Source organism: Melanostigma gelatinosum, assembly GCF_949748355.1.
Source record: "Melanostigma gelatinosum genome assembly, chromosome: 23".
Lineage (NCBI taxonomy): Eukaryota > Metazoa > Chordata > Actinopteri > Perciformes > Zoarcidae > Melanostigma > Melanostigma gelatinosum.
This window is the reverse complement of record NC_136656.1, coordinates 9,375,093-9,397,960: the sequence shown is the minus strand read 5'-3', so window position 1 is coordinate 9,397,960 and position 22,868 is coordinate 9,375,093. Positions and strand designations below refer to the sequence as shown.

Here is a 22,868-nt window from a genome sequence, read left to right as displayed (position 1 = left end):
AAAGTTTTCACTTCATTCCTTGAGTCAGCTTCTGTCATCCCTCTTCCCGTTTCTCCATCTTCATTACGTAACCTCCAATTCCATTTTTTGTTTGCTTGCGACATGACACACAGTTTTGTTTTCAGTTTGACAACCTCTCTGAGATTTCACTGACAAAGTGCAAATCACGGTAGCCATGTCATTTTATCATTTACTTATTATCCTCATTTTGTATTTAATTTCATTTTTGTCTTCCCAGAGATTATGTACAAACATATTGTGTATTACTGTGTGTAATGCTTTTATGGATTTGATTCTATTGTCGTCATATGTTTGAATTTGTGAGAAAGCCACTGCTTTTCTGAATTATTGGTCAGATTTTGTTATGATGCAAATAAAACTACACACACAAATGCACCACACAGCATCCCCTGAAAACACGAGGGTTTCCTTTTTCTTTTTTAAAATCTTTGGCCCTGTTACCCATCCGCATTATTGAGAAATACATCATCCATGCCTCAGCACTCACTTGGAGGTTCCACTGGTACCAGCAGCAGGTGCACACATGTGAGACGTACGTTGCTGACTCATCCACCCAGTAGTTGCGCAACAAACAGAGCTGACAGGGAAAATGAGCGGCTGTGTAACGAAGAGCTAGGGATGGGCTGGACTTGGTTATTCTCAAAGACTTGCAATTTGGAACTGTCATATTTCTTTGTTGTTTGCCCTTAGAGCTATAGCGACCCAAAGGCAACATGCAGGAGTAACATTATTTATGACATTAGTTTAAAAATAATTCAACTTTATCAAGTGAAAGGTAGCTGGGGAGACAGGCTGCCCTTAGCTGTAGCTAGAATTACTTGATTCTTTTCCTAGCTGTTGACTTTAAGGGAAAAATCTATTTTGATCAATGGACATCTTGATAATTCAGTTAGTTAGTTCCTCTTAGGAACTACTGCTCTCTGCCTTCATAGGTCTTTGGCATTAGGTTTCAGTATCAGTTCACTGAAAGTGGTTTTCTTCAACATTCAAGAATTTCCTTTGAAACTCATCAAGAAAGCCCAACCCTGCTACTTTGTAGTCCCACGCAGAGGCCGTGATCTCACGCCCACATCTGTACAAACGAAACACGCGCATACACAGCCCACTGACAATGACCGCCTAAGGTGAGTGATGTCAAGGCAGTGGAATGCGTGATGCCGTTTTGTGAAAATGTACAGTTATACGGTGTGCGTATATGTCTTCCGTGACAACAGAATGAGAGAAAGATTGGCGTTTGACAAAACACGGAGGAGCGAGAAAAAACAGGAGCGATGGAGAGCTGTGGAATTAGACAGAGGAGACGGGAGGAAGGCCGGGGGTGACTTAGGGTGGTTAATGATTTTGCCAGAAGGTCACAGACAGCATTGACATGGTCGGGTGGAGAATGTATCGACGCGTCACTGTGTCAAGCACTGACAAATCAGCCGTGCCCTCTTGAAATGAAGAAAAAACAAATCTTTCACATTGATTACAATGGGCTGATTGGGAGTAGGTAGGACATGCATGCAAATACTGACACGCAGAGGAAGTCAGTGAACACGGATACTCGACGCACAAGAGGTTTTACACAAAACCAAGACAGAGGAGACAGAATCTCTGACAACAGCCATTAAATATTAACATCTAATGTGTGTTACATGGGAACATAAAAACGTACACGACCTAAGTTTTGTGCCTTTGCTGTCAAATTTGTTGTTGTTGATGTGTTGGGGGGGATTCCAGTCATCGCTCGTCATTATAACATGGGCAGAATTGCCTTGCGTGAGCCCGCAGCTTATGCAAGCCTCGAGGTCATGTTGTTCAATTGATGACTGGTTTCAATTCAGTCTCGTGCGTCACAGCATCATCTTTCCAGTGTTATTGGGTCAATAAATGTTATCAGCAACGATATCCCCATCAGTGATTTGTTTTAATGTTGATCAAATTCTCCAACAAGCAGATGTCTCTTGCATGCTACAGTCTCTTTGTCTGAGGATTCACACGCAGCTTTACCTGAATTTAGGAGGAACTATAATAGATTGCTGCAGGAATAAGTCCTAAAATCTGGAAATTAGTTGGCATTTTTGCACTTCCTGTTCGCTCTTCACTGGGTTTTTGGTTAAATGCTTGAAATGAGATCTATGACGAACACAAGCTGAAGAGATTTGAATGTTTTGTTCTTCACTATAAAATACGTCGGTTCATATTTTTGTGAGTTTTGAAGCATTTATGTCTTAAAAGAGGTTACTGACAAGTGGCTAAATGCCACTACAAAACGTCATCACGTCAACTTGTCTGCCGTCACTCGTGCTCATGTGACGGGTTTTTTTCACTTCTGCCGATTGTATTCATGCTTTCAAAATCAAAAGTAGTGTTAATTTATGAATATTATCTTGCTGAACAAAATCAGTAAGTATTATAAACTTGTGTTTGCCACAGTTTACTTTCTGCAATAATCCAAAATCCAATAGAAAAATCAAATTGGCTTTTTGTCAAGGGCACCAGTGTGATGCTAACTTCCCGAGGTTTTTATATCCCTGCAGCACCCAATACGAGCAACGCTACAATAGAAGCACTATATTAATGGTAAAATCAGGTGCTTCCTGTTTGAATATTGCAATACCAAGTTTTTGAACCAGATGTGTCACTTCTGATGATGCTGTCCTCAGCTCAGTCTTTGGTTGCTTTTCGTTCCCAGCGAGCCTCTGACCTCTCTTGTGAGTTTCTGATCTGATATGAGAACTGGTGTACAGGAGTGAATCTGAGCTCCAGAAGGCAGATATCTTCACAAGAGATTCTCCCCCCTGCTGGCTTTGCCTCCACCAAGGACCAGGACATTGCAGGGTCATCAGTATATGATATGCTATGTCATATTGACTCTCTATGTTGTTTAAACAGCAGTTCTGTGGGAAGACACCGCCCTGTATGCACTGTGCTTTTGAAATGTGACCCATCTGGGGTCAAAGGTGACCACGACGGAGCTCTGACTGGGAAGAGGACGAGAGGCCTTGAAGATGCTGCGGTGTGCAGCCCTCTGCTCCATCTTTAACCACTGTGGCTATTCTGTTGCAGGTAAATTCCGAGAGAAGGCATCCATCCTTCATAAGATCGCTAAAAAGAAATGCCAAGTGGAGGACAGTGAGAAGGCCAATGGAGTAGCAAGCCGTTCAGGTAAAAAGCTCTTTGATCAATCAATCAAAATGTATTTGTATAGCACATTCTGAAATAAATATAAAATGCAAGGTTGCCCAAAGTGCTGCACACACAGTAGATGAGCAGTCACACAATCAAAGACGGGATTAATAACAGTAAGTGACATTAAAATCAAGACAAACTGACACAAATCACACGAAAGTGCCATTTGATGTTCCGAAAGGAATAGTTCGACATTTTGCGTGAATACATTTGTTCACTTTTTTTTGCTGAGGTAAGGGTAAGATGAGAAGGTTGATACCACTCTCATGTCCAACGCTAAATATGAAGCTACCACCAGCAGCTGGTTAGCTTAGCTTAGCTTAGCATAAAAACTGGAAACAGGGTCCAAAGGTAGCATGTGCACCTTTTTTAAATCTCATCAATCAACATGTTCCAGCAAATGTCATGTAATCCTTAAATAAACTGAAGTGTAAGAACAACATGTTGTCGTTGTACAGATTTAAGTCTCAATGCTAAGCTATGAGACGTATCAATCTTCTCATCAAACTCTGGGCAAGAAAAGAAAATAAGTGCATTCCTCCAAATGTCACACGATTCCTTTCCTTCGATGTCGGCTGATTGTTCACAAAGACTCCTTTGCCGTTGCTAAAACGTCATGAATAGCCGTTACCCGGCGTAATATTCCTTATGAGTCATCGGGAACGTCCACTGACATAGTTAATGAGCGTCACATCCGATGTTAAACAAGCATGACATTATCAAAAAACTGCCAAATTGATTGCAAGTGTTGTCTTCAAGCTGTATTTAAATCAATCACAGTCACTGCCAAGTGTAATTTATGTGGGGGGTGTTTTTTTCACTTCAAAGAGCATCGGAGCAAAGGATGAACAGGAGGCAAGAGGATGCCCTTTCATGGCCACAGTGTAGTCAGAGCAGCAGCATCAAAGCGAGGCATAGATGCTTATCAACGAGGCAAATTATGCTAACAGCGCCACATTAACATCTTACCATCTTAATCAAAATGCATGACTGGTCATCGCAGCATACTTTTCGAGCCTCTCATATCTTAAATTGGTGTCTGAAGTCAAAGAAGATTTACTGTCTGTTTAGTTCATGTGATTAGATCCACATGCCATCTTTCTATCTGTGACATCACAGATAGCATCCGAGCTAGGGAGTGATGTCATGTGCTGGACGACAGTGGCATCAAGTCACTTTATCTGTCTGAGAATCTCTCTGATTGTGTCACAACCACACTTGAATTAAAGCAATTTCCACAGCAATTATGCCGTGTTATCATCCGATTACATGGCTTTCGGCTCTTTGTATTTCAATAAGGGCTGGTAAGTAAATATGGCCTCAAATTAAATGGAGTCGTATCAGCCACCAGGATGTGATGAGGGAGACGGATGTTCGTGACAGCCACAGACATGCACATATACTTGTACGTACACAGAAGGATGCTTAAGGTGAACAAACATTTACTGGTTCCTGCTTATTGAAGTAGCGATAGCTGTCAAATAAATGTAGTGGATTCAAAAGTACGGAGGGGAAGAAGTATAAACACTCTGGTGCCAATTTGAGGCAATGCCAGCTTTAGTTCCTCTACATGCTTCTGACTGTAATTATTCGTCAAACTTCCCACAGATAAGAACCTTCCAAACAGCTCCAGCGTGGAAGTGGAAGTGACACCACCCATGAACGGAACAGCCGGTCAAGAGGGGGAGACGGTAAGGGATGACAGCAACTGCACCAAACTCGGTTATCCCCCCCCAAAAAAAAAATATGCGAAATCAAACTAATGACGTCATGCTCTGATAGGGCAGCAAAACTGAGAGACAGATTTCAAAGTTGGAGAGACATTTGCGGATGTTTTATGCCTCTCATCTGTGTCTGTGTAACACCTTGAGCGTGATTGATGCAAAGGTTGGATTGACCATGGCACAAGCCAGTACTGCTGATACTTTCCCAGCATGCACTCGGGCGAGTCCCTCCATCTTCAGCCAGAGCTGCCAAAGACCCGCCTCGTCCCACTGAGTTCTGTAATCACACTCCTCACTCACCCGCTGCTCGCCCGCCGCTGGGTGCTCGAAATGAACACACTCGCACGCATGCCTCGACAGACGCACACACACACACACACACACACAGTCTTAGACGTGCGGCCAGGCACAAAGAGCCTCCTCATGGCTCCTGCAGCAGTTGTGCCGGCATGAGCGATGATGGTGGGACGCAGCGACCCGCCGGGCCAGCAGACGGTCCTGGGGTAAAAGGGCAGCTATTCAAAGTCGTCCACTGAGAGGGAGGCACGCAGAGGAGACGGGCGTGTCGGTCATCCTGCTGGCTTCTCGATTGTTTCACTGACCAAGAGTAACCCCAAGACAGACTGAATCCTGCTTCCATTAAATGAGCAAAAAGTATGGTTTTCAACTTGGTTCTGGGGGCTGAATATTTTTGTTTCAGGTAAATAACTTTCTCTCGAATAATTGCTTTCGAATATCAGTTACACACCACATTTTCCGAATATTGTTATGCAACAGCCGTGGCCGGAGACATTGTGTTTCGGGTTCTCCATCCGGTCCCATCTCATAAACACGGTATAGAAATGCCTGCAGGGAATTTAGATTAGCTTTAGCTCGAGTTGTAAAAACGAAATGATTCCAAAAAAAGTATCACACTGACATACAGCAATCCTCCAAAGCAAGATACAGCAGTCTGACTGGTGTGGAAGCACATGGGAAGCTCTCAGAATAGACTGCTTAAGATGAGCCCTGATTTGCAACATGAGCATGTGCGTATTGATCTATTCTCCTGCACCAAGTTCTTCTCAGATTGATATCTCACTCTTGGGTTAATAATAGCCTTTGCAGATAAAACTGTCATCACTCCCCTGAAGCGAACAATATTTGTGCCTAAAAATGGAGCCTGGGTAAGAACGAAGAACTTTAGATTCACCTCAAAACGTATCTTCTTGAGGTAAAGGCAGAAAACCTGATATATGATTGTAGAATAGGTGGCGATTCACTGAATTTGTGAGATCTGGGCGCTTATTGGCATTCTTGCTTCCCACATGCTGCTATTTGGAGATGTCTGTCCCACAGCGCAGCTGTCCGTGTAAACCAGGGAGTCGCTGGAAACGGCTCATACCTTCACATGCTGCCAGAGGCTCCGTCATGCTAATGATTCAATTCCTCCCGGATGCTTTGGCAACCAAGATTGGGGAATGAGGGCATAGTTAAGGTCAAAATTCAAATCTGCAGCAGACTTCCAGAACAATTTCCTGACTCTCTTTATCGTCATTAAAAGACAGGAAATGATCACATGCTGCAATGTTTCCTCCATCTCAACTAAAATGATTTGGGGAAAAAGAAATAAACATTGTCTGTGATGTGTGTATCATGTGTGTATCATGTGTGTATCATGTGTGTATCATGGGTCTCAGGGAGGAAGTAGCATCAGATTTGAATGTCTGTTCGCTTTACCTTTTGGGCAAGATAATATGAGAATATGCACAGATGCCGATATTCACACAGCAGCAGCTGTTATCCTCCAAACAAAGATGAATCGTCTGAGGGAACAATGCAAGACGTTTGACAGTCGAGCTACGAAAAGAAATTCGTGTTGTTTTTTTTGCTTTGTCAGATTTCACCTGTGCTGCGTGATTACCATAAACATATTCAGAAAGAGGACCGGTGTCAGAGAAGACGAAAGTAATTCAGACAGATGGCTGCACTCCACGATACTAAAAGTTTGATCAAGCAAGTGATGCATCAGCGTGCAGCCTTTTTGCAGCTGTGCTTATGTGCTTATACTCTTTTTGTTTTCTGACCGTTTCAACTCTTGTAGCTTTGTTGCAACACACTAGGTGCCGGCGCACACGCTTCCACCCCCGGGGGAAGAAAAGAAAAAAAAGAGCAAATGTCAACGCCTCCCCCTCGCAGCTCTGTGGTGCCGGGTAAAAGTCAGTGCCTTTAAGCTCAGAGTTGTCAGTGTTGCCAACTGAGCCACCACGGGGCAGGAAAGGCCCCCAAGGGGCTGGCATTTGGGAGCCAACTCAGAGAAGGGAGCTGTGGGGTGCTGAAGCAGAGAAAGCAAGTAAAGTATAAATACACAAATGACGGACGAACAGAGTGCAGTGTCAGCCAGAAACAGTCGCCTGCATGAAGCCAACATATCCATGAAAGAGCTGCAGGGCAAACTGCGATATGAAGTGGCTGTTTTTGCTGTTCTAATCCTGCAAACACTGTAGTGGCCGTGATGGAAACCTCTCATTTCTTTACATCTGGGAAAAGGCGAGTTTGGTTCAGAATTGATCTGAAGGTTTTAGGCCTTCTAACAGACAACAATGCAGCCATCTGGATATGGAGAGGAGGAGAAATCAGAATGCTGAGCATAAGTGTGATGCAAGCGCTGCCTTTTGTTTGGCAGCTCTGATTACCAAGGTTACCAGGCAATACTCAACAGCAGTGTTCTGTCACAGCAGGATACGCTTCGTATGATTCATGATTCGTGCAGTAGCCATCTTCAAACATTTCTGCGTCGCTCTCTGGGCATGCTTTGGCTCATGTGATTAAGACTTAAATGATTGTCTTGAGAAAATGATGATCGACTGAGCAACATCTGTTCTCAACATCTGCCCTGTTGTGTGTTCTAGGTCATCAGTGTGTTCTGCTCAGATCTGCATGTGTGGACCTGTTCTCTGCAGCTCCCCACGGCTCCATTGCATCCTCTTTAATTGGATACAAAGGGAGCCAAGACATGTTTTCCGCTCTCAGAAGGCTTTGTTGTTGTGCCGTTAAAGTTCGAATGTTCACTTGAGAGTCTGCTTTTGCGGCGGTAGGCACAAAAGCGTAGCCGCTATGGATGAAAAGATGATTTAGTTGTCTTTAATGCCGGGGCTTCAGTGTGCCATCTTCAGACTCTGACAGCCTATTTGATGCTGATCTGCAGAGAGGTGGCAGTCTTTGGCTCACTTGGCATTCCAGTGGCAGGTCCAATCAGACCCCGGGAGGGCGGGGGGGGGTCTGCAGTGCAGCCGGCATCAGCAGCCAGCAGTGATGAGGCCCTGATGACTGGAGTGGCTGAGCCCGTCAGGCTCGGTGTAATCTCCCAAATCACAGTCATCAGACTCCTCTGTCTTTCGGTCACCGCAGCGCAAACGCACACTTCCAGGTCCGGCCGTCAATTTCTGCAGACCTCTGTGTTGTCTTTTCCCTCTTCAAGTGCTTGTGTTGCAAGAGTGCTGCCCTCTCTGGATCGTTGCTGTGGAGAGGTGTATCTCAATGAGACAAAAGACACTTGGATCATAATGATTTAGGAAAATGAACAAAGCATGACTCAACTCGATGTGCTATTTGCCTCATATTGACCCGATATTATTAGTTAAACACGAAGTGATTATGGTATTTATTTATGGAGTGGTATTTTAATGTTTTACGTGGTATTACCCGTTCTGTTTTGTCATCTATATCTCCTTTCCCTCTTTCTGGTCTATGGTGTCTCCTTTCAGGCTGAGGACGAAGAGGAGGATGACCAGCCTCTGAGCCTGTCCTGGCCCGAGTCCAACCGCAAGCGCCTCACCTACCTCTTGATCATACCCATCGTCCTCCCCCTGTGGATAACGCTGCCCGACGTCAGGAAGGCGGTGTGTGAGACGGGGTTCTCCTTCGCAAAAGCGTTTCACACATGAACGGTGTCTGTCCGGGAGTCCTTATTTGTGCGTTTGCTGCTAAACTCGCTCTTCTCGCTCTTGTTGTTCTTTTGCCTTTCAGACATCAAAGAGGTTCTTCCCCGTCACCTTCCTGGGCGCCATCACCTGGATTGCAATCTTCTCCTACCTAATGGTGTGGTGGGCTCACCAGGTACACAATGACGTTGCAAAAATGAAGTGGGTGTCATGTGATCGCGACAGCAGGCCCAGAACATTGTAAAATCCTAACATAAGCGTAATCCTTGTCAAAAAACAAACAAAGGCAAGATGCAGTCGTCTTTTCTCTCCAGTTCCCATCCTTGACATTTAAAATGAAACTATATTCTATAATCCACCCACTCCTTAATAATCACAGCTGTCTTATTCAAAACAAAGAGATTGTCAGAGCTGCAGTCTTGTCACCTCCATGAGCTTCCCGAGCATCACTAGGACATTAAAAATAGCTCGAACAAAAGATTAGGTTTTATTTATCCCAAAGCTTAGTCTCCTTTTTTCTTCGTCTTTTTTTTTTTTTTGTTCCAGGTCGGACAGACCATTGGGATTACAGAGGAGATTATGGGCCTGACTATATTAGCAGCTGGAACCTCCATCCCTGACCTCATCACCAGTGTCATTGTGGCACGCAAGGGGCTGGGGGATATGGCTGTATCCAGCTCCGTGGGCTCCAACATCTTCGACATTACCGTTGGGTACGCCATCTGAGCATGTGCACGCTCTTGCTCTGTCTAAATCCCTATTATGCAGCATGCCATAATATAACTATGAATTCTGAAGCCTCTTACAAGTGTTTGATGGATAAATCAGGTTTTGTTTTCCTCAAGTGTTTTGTTCGTCTTGACGTTTTCTTTTTAATGTTAACGTTACACTCTTTGATGCACGTATGTATGTGTTATTTTTAAAGTAAATAAAAGGTATACCAACACCTGTGCATGCTGCTGCTTACATCACTGCAGCAAGGTGAGAGGGGAAAACTGTAGGTCAGCAAAAAAAACCTTTTTCAGCTGCTGCCAAGTTGCACCTTGATTTTGTTCTGTCTGAGTTACAGACTCATTGTCGTCACATTGTGCCGTGTCATATGATACGTGCACATTATGTTGTGCTCTGCTGAGTGTGAGCAACCTGATATTGACCGGAAAAGAAGAAAAAGAATTGTCTCAAAAACATGTTGCCTTACAAACTTGCTTCATATTCTCGTCTTCTGATACAGAAGGCATCCTTTTTAGTCGGGATATCGTTTGAACTTGGTTTGAATGTTTAATCGCATGAAGCGTCTTTGCTAAATGACTGTGACGTGTGTGTGTGTTCGCAGACTGCCGTTCCCCTGGCTCATGTGGTCCTTCATCAACGGCATGCAGCCGGTGCAAGTCAGCTCCAACGGCCTCTTCTGCGCCATCGTGCTCCTCTTCATCATGCTCCTCTTCGTCATCATCTCCATCGCCGCCTGCAAGTGGCGCATGAGCAAGCTGCTCGGCTTCATCATGTTCATGCTGTATTTCGTCTTCCTGGTGGTCAGCGTCATGCTGGAGGACAAGGTCATCACCTGTCCCGTGTCCATCTGAGGACGTTTCGAGGACCCTCTTCCTCCCCCTCGTCACCACCACCACCACCAACACGACCATCCTTCTTGTCTGCCATCGCTCTTACCAGACCCTTGTGATCCTTTACCCCAGGAACAGAAGAAGAATGAGGAGGACCGGACAAGAGAATAATATGGAATCTACCGATCATTTTCGGCCAGCGAGGGGTGGTGGGGAGGGGATAAACCAACAAGGGCACAAGACTTTGGCTTGGCTGGTTTAGCGTAGGACTAACCTGAGTGGATTTCTATTTATTGTTATTATTTAATTGGCAGGCGAGGGGGGGGGGGGTTATGGGTGTACAAGCCAAATATAGAAGCATTATGCATGCCATTTAGTGTCACTGAGATGACCTGGACTCAAGACCACGCCTGGTAGGTTGAGGAGAGTGACCTCCTGTGAACTTTGGGGAGAAGAACAAGAGATGCGCTGTGTAAAACTCCTCATGTTAAATGCAGTGGCTGAGCTGAAATTGTGAAGCATATTTGAACACACATTTTTTAACAGACTAAGAAGCCGTCGCCAAGAGTGAATCAGAGTTTGCGGATGAGGAAATTACATGTGTGTGTGTGGGGGGGGAAATGCGTTTCCCGTCTGACGGTCTTGAGCGAAAAGACTCCCCACTGTGGGCTTTGCACCCGAGCAACAAGGGATGGAACACTCTTGCTGGGCAGACAAACTTCTCCGGTGTCACTTCTTATTTGCAAATTCATCGTGCGCTCAGCCTGAATGACGAGTTTAAGCTTCCCCTCTCCCCTGCCGGATGTCATTCTTCACCACTGAATGTCTTTTTTTTTGTTTTTTTTATTCATTTTCATGAAATATAAGAAGTAGCATTAGATGTACTGTAGCATAATTAGTTAATGTGGAGCCATCTCGACAATTTTCTCCTCTTTTTTTTTTCTTTTTGCCGCTGAACACACGTTCTGATTGTACAGAACTTTTCATGCTTCACACGCACCGACTGACAAAGGCAAGAACAACAAAAAAAGGCCTAATTTGAAGTTTAGCCTCCTAATATATGCTAGCCTTCAATATCTTTCACTGGTTGAAAAAAAAAAAGGAAAAAAAAGGCATGAGTACTTTAGGCTCAATAACGAAGTCAATGTCAAAATAATACATTTGAAAAAAAAAGAACTTAACAGTGTTTAAGTGTAATGGTTGATTTAGATTAGTCAATGTGTAGTGCTTTGTTCACAGTAGAACTGGGCTCAACTCACCGGCTAGTCAAACTCCTGGGGTAGTAGTTTCAAGGAGTCAACTGCATGTAAAAATAGACACTCGGAGGTGAATAATACCAATCAACATTTAAGAAGTTGTATACCAAAATGTATACTTTTTCAGACATGTTTCATAACTCCTTAATGCTCAGTCTCTATGTAGAAAGTGTCGACATGTATGGTCAATGATATCTCTCGAACTTGTGCAATTTCTTTTCTAATCAAAGGTGCTTTCGTGTGCATGTGTGCAATCTGCATTTGACGTCATCACACAATGACCATTCCCTATATTTATCTATGAATAGAGGTTATACCACCAGTATTTTGCGACTGACTGCAAAAAAAAGAAGAAAAAGAAAAACCACCAAACGTGTGTTTTATACTGAAAATAGAAATCATAATCACGATCTCTCCTTTAAGCTACATAGAATGTGGAAATCACAAATTTAACAGCAATATACGGTGTGTGTCGTCGTTGAGAACTGCAACACCCCCCCCCCCCATGCGCGTCTGTCCCTCGCTGTCCTTCCTGCCCGACGTGGTCCCAACACCCCACAAGAAAAAACTGGGCGACCATTTCTCCCAAAAACCGCCCCCACCCTGTTAGAGCTGGCCAGAAACGCCCGCTTTACCTCAACACGGCCTCTGTACAGCAGCGTAGTAACTGTAAAATACGGGAAATAGATTCTCTGAATGTGTGAGGGAAAAAATGCATGCAAGGAATTTGGGCTGGTTACCCACTGACTGTACAGCTGAGCTTAGACCAACTATATCTGTTCACTTTTATGCATCCATTCAGAAAGAAACACCAAGAACTTATTGGTTATGCTTTGTAAATATACATTTCTGTTTTTTGCAAGAACAAAATGGTTCACACGTGTATTATATATATATATATATATATATATATATATATATATATATATTTTTTTTTTTATATATATATATATATATATATATATATATATATATATATATTTTTTTTTTTTTTTTTTTTTTGTAACAGTGGATGGAAAAGGTCAATGATATGCTGGAGGCTCTAAAGTACCACAGTGTTATTAAGCAAAAAGACAACTCAAAAGCATTTATTTTTAGACTACTCAACATCTCATTAGCATATTTTACACTGTAAAACATGTCTGTTCAGGTACAGGTAAGAAAACGTGGGTTTTAAATTCCCTATTGCTTCCTAGAGTTCAACAACAGTCGGACTTTGTGACGCCGCCACTATATTTTCTGACATTTGTTGTCAAAGATAAAGGTAATAGAAAAGTATGAACCCTGCATCAACCAAACTCATGTGTTAAACTGTCGTATGGTATATCTCCGAGAACATTTCCAGAACCCAGATTTAAAAAGACAATTTCAGGCCTCCATGGTGACTCATTTACTTTGTGACATTCTCCTGCACACCAACATGATCACACCTCACCATTAGTTTCCCTTTCTCTTCAAAAGAAGAGTTGGACATTTTGGGAAATGCGATTTCTTTGCTTTTGTGCCGAGAGTTAGATAAGAAGACGGGACGCCACTTTCATTTCAGTCGGGTAAACACAAAGCTAGAACCAGCACCCGCTTAGCTTATCTTAGTACAAAAACAATATATCTTGTTTGTTTAATCCATTAAAAAAAAAAAAGAAGTGTAAAAAACGACAAGTTTTAGTTTTAAATGGGGTCGAGTGCAGGCCAAGCTAATTTAAGCTAACCGGTTGCTTGCGGTACCGTACAGACTTAAGAGAGGCACCATCTCGTCTGACTCTCAGTAAGAAAGATCAGACCCGTAGCTCCCAAAATGTGATTGCTTTAACGGGCCAAGAGATCATTCGCTACCGCCACACGCTCACACGTGCACCCTGTAAGTTACCCGTGCACTTCCATTGCGAAAACCCCTCCCGTCAAGACGGAAAAAAACATTTTTTTTCTTTCTCCAAATTTCCCACGGTGTTTTTATGGGAGACCATGAAAGGAGAAAGGAAAAAAATAATAATAATCACACGGCAAACCGGTTTAGTGTGTGAGCTTGGCATTGATTGTGATTCACCAGGGTAAGCGACCGTGAAAGTTGACCTCCCGATGAACATTCTTGCACTGTAAATGTTTTCATTTTCTTGGTGTTAATGTAAGATTTATTTAATTAAGGTGTACATATATACAGATACAAATTAACCATATAATCTATATGTGTAAAAGAAATGTCTCTTTATGTAAAAACACAAAGTATATAATAAAACAAATAAAGATTATTCAAATATGCAACAATGTTTTCGCTGGTTTTTACATTACTGTCAGTAGTGCTTTATTTCAACCCCCTAGATATTTACTTTGGTGACTATGGGGCGGAAGAATTGGTCATAATCATTAATAATAATAATCGGCATTGGAGTTATTAATACAATACAGGACCCGCAGGACTGGTCTCCTAAAGGGGCGGGGCAGCGGAGAAACCCATGTGACACAGATACATACTGTCTCTATGAATACATTATGCCTGGAGGTGAGCTCGCTGCATCTCCCCCACCCCCAGGAGTCTTTGCCATAACATGTATATTTGGTTATTTAACAAAAACTGTTCCATCTATCTCCCCTTCCTACCCCCCTTTAGCTCTGGTTGGTTAACATAAAACGCATCACCAGTGCAGCAATGTGGGGATTTGAACACATTTGAACTCAACATTTGCTCAATCAGCATCGTATAGGAACTTGTTTGGCAAGGGCTTTAATGTAATGGATGTCAATTTATGTGTAATAGTCCCAAACTTCAGCTTTAAAGTCTTATGGACAGCTTCTGTGGCCTCATCTCGCTAACCTTTGAGCTGCTAGTGGTAAACAAGGTGTGGTTGAACTGGAAACCAGTTGGTTTAGAGGTTTCCTGTAAGGCTTTTACTTGTTTATTTGAATTAAATCCACAAATTTTCCAAAATAAAATAATTTTTGCTCGTCATGGTTAAGTAAGGCTCAATCTGTGAAAACAGTTGCATAAGGGCTTCTGCGTCTCTGGAGGGTGCTTTATGAAGTTGGAAAAAAAAACAAATTAATTTGATGATGTCATCAGGGTTATCTCGATTTGGTTCTTTTGTTTATAAGAAGTCACAAACTGAAAAACAAGGATTTGAATTTGGTATGTAGAAAGCAGTGGGGTCTGATGAAAGACGGTAAAGAGTTAAATTATGGGATTGTTGGATGAGTGTTTTTGGGAGCTTAACCCACACAAAAGAATCCAAGTTATAAAAATAATATCTCTGCCTTTGCTGCGTCAATGAGCATTTGACCATTCTGATATCTAATGAGTCCCCTTAGTACTAAATATTTGAAGTACTCCTTTTCATGCAGCATTTAATGGTCTAGAGTGCATTGTTCTGATTGCCAGTAATGACAAAGAATATATTCACATTAACTGAAATGATTAATTCCTACAGCAAATAAACCATCAAACACATGAAGTCAATTTGGATGATTTTGTGCATCTTTCAAAAAATCATGCAAAAATGTCTTGGGATGCACACCCGGCCTATAGTTCTTACGTAACGGCAGTAGCCTCAATGACGATGTCAAATAGTAAACAATGACCTTTCTACAAGGGCAATGATTTGCATTTCTTCTCTGGCGGCGCCTTCCTGCCTGTATGAAGTCTAGTTGTGGAATAGGGCGCCCTCCTGTGATCAAACCCAGACTCTTCAATAGTTGAACAATAATGACGCAATCATCATTTTGATTCCTTCCTGGTAGCCCACCCACCTAAACATCAGTTTGAAAGGTTTCTACTGAATGGCATCTCTTCCATCTTTCTTTGGAATTGTGTCACACAGTTTAGCTGTGCTTTTACCATTTATTCTCTGATTTCCCCCCAGTTACCTGGAAATAGACATGAGTCACACTTCTGTCTATGTGTCAATAACCTGGTAGGCTTTAAATGGCAAGCCCTGTTTTTGTTTTAACAAAACCAGTCTTGATGGATTCCCATTGTGAGAAAAAGGTAATTTCCAACGTATAGAGCCTGTATGTCAGGCTCTGTGTTAACCAACAACAAACAGTTTCTCACCACTGTTCATTGGTCATATTACCCACTTTCAAGGGGCACAGGGGGTTTAAATGAAAAATGGGCTCTTTCTCAATGTCCACAAACATAGAGCCCTACATACCTTAGCTTGGAGGCCGACTCCAGGCATAGGGTCACTCAAGGGAAGGCCTAATTAAAGCCATTGAAGGGCCCCTGCGGCATGACGTCAGAACCAGTGCATCCCATCAGACATCACATACATATTCCGGTAAAATATCGTTTTCACAAAAAGTAAGGGTATAGTTTCGACGTTCAAAGCCAGAAGGGTAAGCATTATGCGGGCGAGACTACGTGGGGTTTGAATTTCTGAACGTGAAAAGACATGCATGGTGGTAAGCATGACATATCATTGTTTGTGTTTTTTGTGGTAATAACTCTTAAGGAGACACAGAAATCTCCTTTGCTGCTAACTCAACTAGGACATTTCCTAACAGCTTGGCCTGTGTACATTTTCTTTTCAAATGTGGTAAAACCCATTTTTACGTTTCAGTTTGTATTTCACTCTGACAGTGAACGCTAGTTAGCCTAGCTTGCTAACATTGCTGATGCTTTCTTAAGATGGTATTTCAAGTGCTTAGTCACTGGCTGCTCCTGCACACTCACTGGTGTCTTCATCCCACGCTATTTAAAAAGGGGGTGGCTAGCTTTAGCTGTCTCTCTTTATCGGCATCTCTAATCTTTCCTCGGACGTGTGTTTCCTTCTTCCAGGTATTCCAAGACGTTTTGACGTCAAACCCAAAGACTGCTTGCCTGTACCCTTTCCCTGGAAACTGATTCAGCATGTGACCATCAACGACATTGAAATACATCAGTGATGAGTCAAAGCCCAATCACCACTGAGGTAAATCACACTGTTCATGTACACTTCAACAACAAATATATCCTTCATGATCAGCTTTAGAGAGGAGTTGTTGTAACCACTGTTCCTCATTCGATGAGAATCCTGGAGAATTCTGTTGTTTTTTCTGGATAGACACAAGACTTTTGACTCATTTGTTTGGAAGACACAATGATACGCCGAACGGAAGTCTAATGAGTGAAGAAGGGCTGTTTCAACGGACAGCGCAGATCACAGCTAATAGCAGTTAATAATAATAATAATAATAATAATAATACTTTGTTGTCAAATAACCATTTTAGATAGAACCATAAATGTTATAAAAAATGTAATCAATGGCCAGATTAAATTGAAATTTATATTAATATTATATCATATACAGCGCTTTGTCATAAATTGTTCTTATTATAATTATTAATATAATTGTTACTGTTACTATTATTTTATAATTGAAGGACAAACATTTAGTGTGTCCCTTAATGTGTGTAAGCATGTTGTAATTTACTATTTGTACTGATGTTAATTTTTAATTTCTACTTTAAATTGTACATACTTCATGTCTTATTCACACCCATATATAGACTCATTATAAATGACAGGGGGATGGCAACTTTGATGTATAAAATCTCAAAAAGAGTTTGAGACAGAACAGTCATTTTATTTGTATTCTTAGTCTACACGTGTTTATATTTATGGTAGTTATAATAACCTGCAATCAAATAACTTCCCCTTAAGAGTATACGAAGATATGCAGTAATCACCAAAACTGACACACTGAAGAAACACCCCAAAAAAGATCCTTTTTAATTCATCCTTAAATGCCACGTTAACTTCACTTAAAATCTCAGACAATGTTGTTTTGTCTCCAACTCTTTTTGTTTTTTGCTTTTGGTTAACAATGAAATAACAATTTCATACTTTTTACAGTCTCTTGTACTTTCACCCCAGAATGTCACTAAATTGCACAGTACACACACGGTGAATGTATGACTGTAAATACAAGATACACTTTCATGGTTACATGAAGAACAATTCAGGTAGAAGCCAATTCAGGTGAAGTCAGGAGGATCTAATTTCAGAGAAACACAGGAACTAAAGGAGAGACTCAAGTGCAACATATCAAGACGATGTCCGTATTGTTTTGTAACATTATGTAGCTCTAAGAGAACTAAGAATACAGCCTAATACAATGGATGTTGGCAAGTTAAATCACTTCGAATCGATGATTCATCAAGGAATCCAGATTCGTTTTAAATGTCTGAGTAAATGGCAGTGCTGGCAGTCTGTGGGGATTTTCCCTCTTCCAGCTCACATTTTACGACAGACCAACTTACCTTCTTAGTAATTTGCCAACAGTTAATAAACTCTGCATGCTCCACGAGGGCAAGGTTAGTAGCACCGAGGGCGGCTTGTTCGGCGAGTCAGCTTACTGTCGGCCAGACTTCATCTGCTCGCTGTCACAGGGTGTGCTCGCATTTGACTCAGCAAAAAAAGAAGAAGAAAAAAAACATCTCAGAGGAGGCTCCAGTCCAAATCCTGCACACTCAGTCAATCCTGTTACAAGCTGGTCTGAGGCAGGCTGAGAGAACAGTATATCCCAGACACATGAGTCATCACCAAAAGTTCCCTTTTTGGCTGTTTTTTGGGGGGGGGGGGGATTCATGTGGGGAGTTATTTGTATGAAACAAACAGGGAGGGCCTCAGTGGACCTGAGGTCATACGATGAGTCACAAGAGGGTCTGTGTTGTTCTGACTCGTATCTGCTGCACATGTGGCTCCGTGATTCAGCTTGACAATCGTCTGAGAGAGGCTTTTGGTTTACAACCCCGACAAAAATGATGGACGACAACAGCCAATAATGCAGTGACCTGCCACGATGACATTTTAAGCTGAGTCAGAAACAGCGGAATAACACCAAATAAGGAGAAAGTCAAGCAGTCTCTCGAAACCTTCCTCAGCTGACCTTTTAAAAGCAACTACTCTGAAATGTTCAAATGTCACAACTTCTGTTGCACATTGCCCGCTTCAGTTAAATGTTCCTTCATAAACATAAGTGTGTGTTTACAGTGTGTGTTGTGTGTGTTGCTTGCATTTTGTTGAGTCCATCACTCCTGATTTGTTATTTTTACGTTTTATGATCATTAATATTTCAAGTTTTTAAGTTGGATTACAACTGTTATTCTCATTTTACGGTTTCCATGTTCCACCTTAAATGCTCTACCTGTTTGAATAAATCGCAAATTAAAATTCTTACAAGCTACAATTTCTATTGACAGCGCGGTAACCATGACAAACAAATGCCTACTGTACGTAATGGAAAGGTTAACCCTGTCTGGTCCTGTAATTTAAAGTATTTGCTCTGTGGGAGTTGACAGGTGTGGCCGGTATCGACACCTTCGGAAGTGAGTCAGCAATTGCAAAGGCGCTAAAGTCAACTTTAGGATTATCAAATTGTTTGAAAAGATAGAATTATGTATTGTTCAGCCGCTTATATTCACCTACTTAATATCTACTCGGGGAAATTCGATATGTGGATTTAGAGATTAGATAAAACAGTCCAATCAGTGACTTGGAATGACTCTTTCGCAAAAGTTGAACCTGAGAGAACAGAATAGTCATCAGTGATGTCGTATCTACAGCCGTATGCAGTGAGGAAGAGATTACATTTTAGGTTAGAATAAAACATAACGCTGGGTTTTGCAATCTCGAGCGTCTGTGGAAAAGTATAAGTATACAGATCCTTTACAAAACCACAAAATCCAGAATAGAAAAACACTCTTTACGGGGAGAAGTTCTGCTCTCAAAGTATGATTTCAGTACAGAAGTACAGCAGTAAAATGTACCGAATTTATTGTAAGTAAAAGTACACTTTCTGCAGGCTTCTAACACGATCAGATTGATGAGATATTGTGTCTGAGTAGCATTTAACTGTTGTAGCTGGTCGTGGTGGAGTTAGTTTTAGACTCAACACAACATCAGCAAAGGAGAATAAACTCAATTGTCATATTTGAACCTCAAATTTGAGTTCAATCTTGTGAGATGTTTATTGGGAAAAGATGTCTACGGTGGAACTGCTCATGACTCACTGACATGAGGCATGACGAGAGCCCTACTCGACGCTGCTGTTTTGTGAAGGGTCGCAAACCCCAAAAAATAGGGTTGAGATCCAGATTTAATCTAAATGAAAGGTTTTGTGCGTGTAAAATCTAAATCTGAAAAGTAATTTATCACTAAAGGTGTCAATGAAGTGGAGTAAAAACAGTGCCATATTGTTTTCTGAAATGTAGTGAAGTAGAAGTATAAAGTAGCATAAAATGAGAATACACAAGTAAAATAACTGTAAAATTGAATTTCAATAATTCAGTAAATGTACTAGTTGCTTCCCACCTGGGACACAGATGTTCTTTCTTCTGGCATCTCATGAATCAGTTCTGTGCAACAGCTGTAATTCAGTGTTAATCTTCTCTGGAAGACCAACGTGTGTAAATTACGACATAGCAACGAGTGGCACGAACAACAGCAACATCGAAAGATGAAGGAGCTGCTAAAGTTGCTCAAGAGGTCTCTCACAAAATGATGTTTCCTGTCCTGGATAGCCATCACTTTCTGGTCTAGACAGCTTTTGAATCATTCTGTGTGATTCACGAATGAACCGGATTCTGCCGTCATGGTTTTATTTTGTGTGTGGATCATGCAAGTCAGGTTTATGGTTGACTGGGAATGGGACTTTGCCATTTACACATTCATACACTGGATGCAGAGACAGTATACACAACAAGTGTACCACCTGTTCCTCGGCATTAAGTGGGCGTAAATTGATGCAATTCAACATCTAGTCACAGGACATGAAACCTGAGAGTTTATCGTTATTGCTAGTTTTCAACTCATGTTACTCTCTATCGTAAAACCACACTACAAATGTTGATGTTCAATTACATACACGACACCACAAAACCCCATTGTGCACCAGTGTACCTTTGTACGTTACAGGACAGAAGGCCTGTGCTTCACGGACGTTACCCATTTCGTCTGTTCATACATAGAAGCAGTGTTTCTGTATTCATGAAAAGAAACCCCACTTTGAGGCTCTGACAATACTTATTTATAATATCTATGTAGGGAATTAAACAATAGTTCCTCCTGTGGTATAAGGTGTCCTGATAGTGATGTCTAAATAGCACCCTGTAGACTATAAGACACGTTTATAGGCTGTTTTTTTGTTTGTTTACATTTTACAAACTTATGACGTGCTTTACTGCAGAATTACTTTGGGATTTTTCGAGATTCATCAATCCAAACAGGTTTCGACGGATTTCTTCAGTGGCGCAGTCTCTCTCCTCGAAAGGGTGTCCCCCCCCCCCACACCCACACCCCCCTTTCCAAAGTAGGCCAATTAGATTCCTCGTCAGCGCTCAAAGGTGCAGGAAGCCACGCCACGCCAACCCCAAAACACACCTACATGGACTGTGTCCTGCCGCAGTCATTCCGCTGAGCGCCGTCTGTAGGCGGAGGGCAGACTTATCGCTTCCACCCTCAGCCTACTTTTACTCTGCTGACGCGTGATGCCGAGGACACATGGATCTGAGAAAGCGACCGAGGGAGAGCTGCGTATAAGGCACCGCAACAGGTAGGTGTGAGGATAAACGCAGGCTAAAGGGCAAAGGCAGGCGGGAGGGAACAGGCCGACAAATATTTTTCCGAACATCCACTAAATCTGTGCTTTTCTTCGGTACTTTTGAATTGTGCCCCTGCTGTAAAGTGGAACCCTTTTTCCAGCGTTTTTCACTCTTTTTTTTTCGCACCCATTTGAAGTTATGGTGAAGTTGTGTTTTTTACTGTGATTGTTGGACCACATATGATGTTGTAATTGTGGACTATCACATTGTTTTTGAAGTTATTCTAAGATGTTTTATGACGCGCAAACCTGTTGGATCAACGCGGCTCTGTTTGCCTCCTTGTTTCAGTCACTCCACGAGTCTAACGTGTCTTCAGTGTAGTACGCGGTGCGCGCATTTGTCGTCCCAGCGCCCCTGAATGGACTTCACCATCCAAACATCTGTTTAAACATGGGTCCAGGAAGGAAGGCAAGATGTTGGCATAGCTGTTGAGTTGAAAGCCCTGCTATGCCATTAAATTGCCATCTTTCTCTCCCCTTTGCAGCAAAGCCATGGAATTATCTATAACTGGTTAGACATTTTCCACAAAGTCTATTGTCCTGTGCTCTTTGTCGTGGATTAATGTATGCTTGAATTGTGGCTATTTTGAGTCCTGTGCATATACATGTAAAGGTCAGCAGTATTGTCTTGACAATTTCATAACTTTAAAGTAATCTGCCTCTGTGTGAGGATACATGCATGGTTTTGTGTAACTGGATTACAATATAGTTCATTACAAAATCCAAAATAAAAAAAGTAAGCAGTCCTAACAAATACACTGTTTGATCTGTGTGTGAGTGAAACGTTTTTTATGATTTCTCATGCTTTGGCACTAATTTAATAAACAAAATTTGCAATTGAATTTCTGTGGAATATATTCTCTTCATGTTTTCTAAATTAATTATTCTAAAGAATTGGATCTCTGACAAAATTATTATATTGATATTTTTAGATGCAATGCAAAATAGTGAATGTAACATTAATTTCATTTTTTATACATGTGAAATATTATGATATTGTAACATTCTTATTCATTTCAGCCAGCCATATTTTCGACACATTGCTTTACCATAATTATAACAAAATCAGGCAAAATGTAAGAAGGCTAAAGGCTGCTAATATTTTCCTGAAGAATAAGAACATGTTCAAAATACTAGCCAACCCCTTTATCCAGTGGTGGAAAGTAGCCTAACTTGCAAGTACATTTACTTGTACACACATTAAGGGCAAATTTGAGGTGCTGATATATTTTACTTGAGTATTTCCATTTGATGCTACTTCACAAATATTGTTCTTTATACACTGCATTTATATTTATTTATTTAAATAATTTGTTTTGTTGACAATATTTTTATTCAGATGGTACATGTATGCATTATTATAGATGTATGTACCCAGCACTATATAAAATAATTAAAATATGCTCTAGCTTGACCATTAAAATGCTGCACACAGAGTTATATTAACCCAGTATGAGTCCTTCTGCATAACGTTCACTTTTACTTTCAATACTTTGAATACATTTTGGTAAAAGCACTTATGGACTTTTATTAATAGCTAATTCATGTGTACAGTCTTTCAATATGCTACATGAAATATATTTAAATATGTTTTATGTATGATTTGTATTGATTTATTCCTTTCTGCCATTGGCT

General features: G+C 41.5%; 1 protein-coding gene across 1 annotated transcript in view; it reads left to right on the top strand.

Moving 5' to 3' along the window:
• Positions 1-10,425, top strand: part of slc24a2 (solute carrier family 24 member 2) — a gene marked incomplete at both ends in the record, with an annotated part of 30,901 nt that extends 20,476 nt beyond the window's left edge. The window contains 6 exons of the mRNA XM_079295542.1: positions 3,073-3,171; positions 4,804-4,886; positions 8,666-8,800; positions 8,928-9,017; positions 9,389-9,555; positions 10,176-10,425. Coding sequence (XP_079151668.1) covers positions 3,073-3,171; positions 4,804-4,886; positions 8,666-8,800; positions 8,928-9,017; positions 9,389-9,555; positions 10,176-10,425 — 824 coding nt within the window. The remainder of the gene's footprint in view (positions 1-3,072; positions 3,172-4,803; positions 4,887-8,665; positions 8,801-8,927; positions 9,018-9,388; positions 9,556-10,175) is intronic.
• Positions 10,426-22,868: the final 12,443 nt, after the last annotated feature.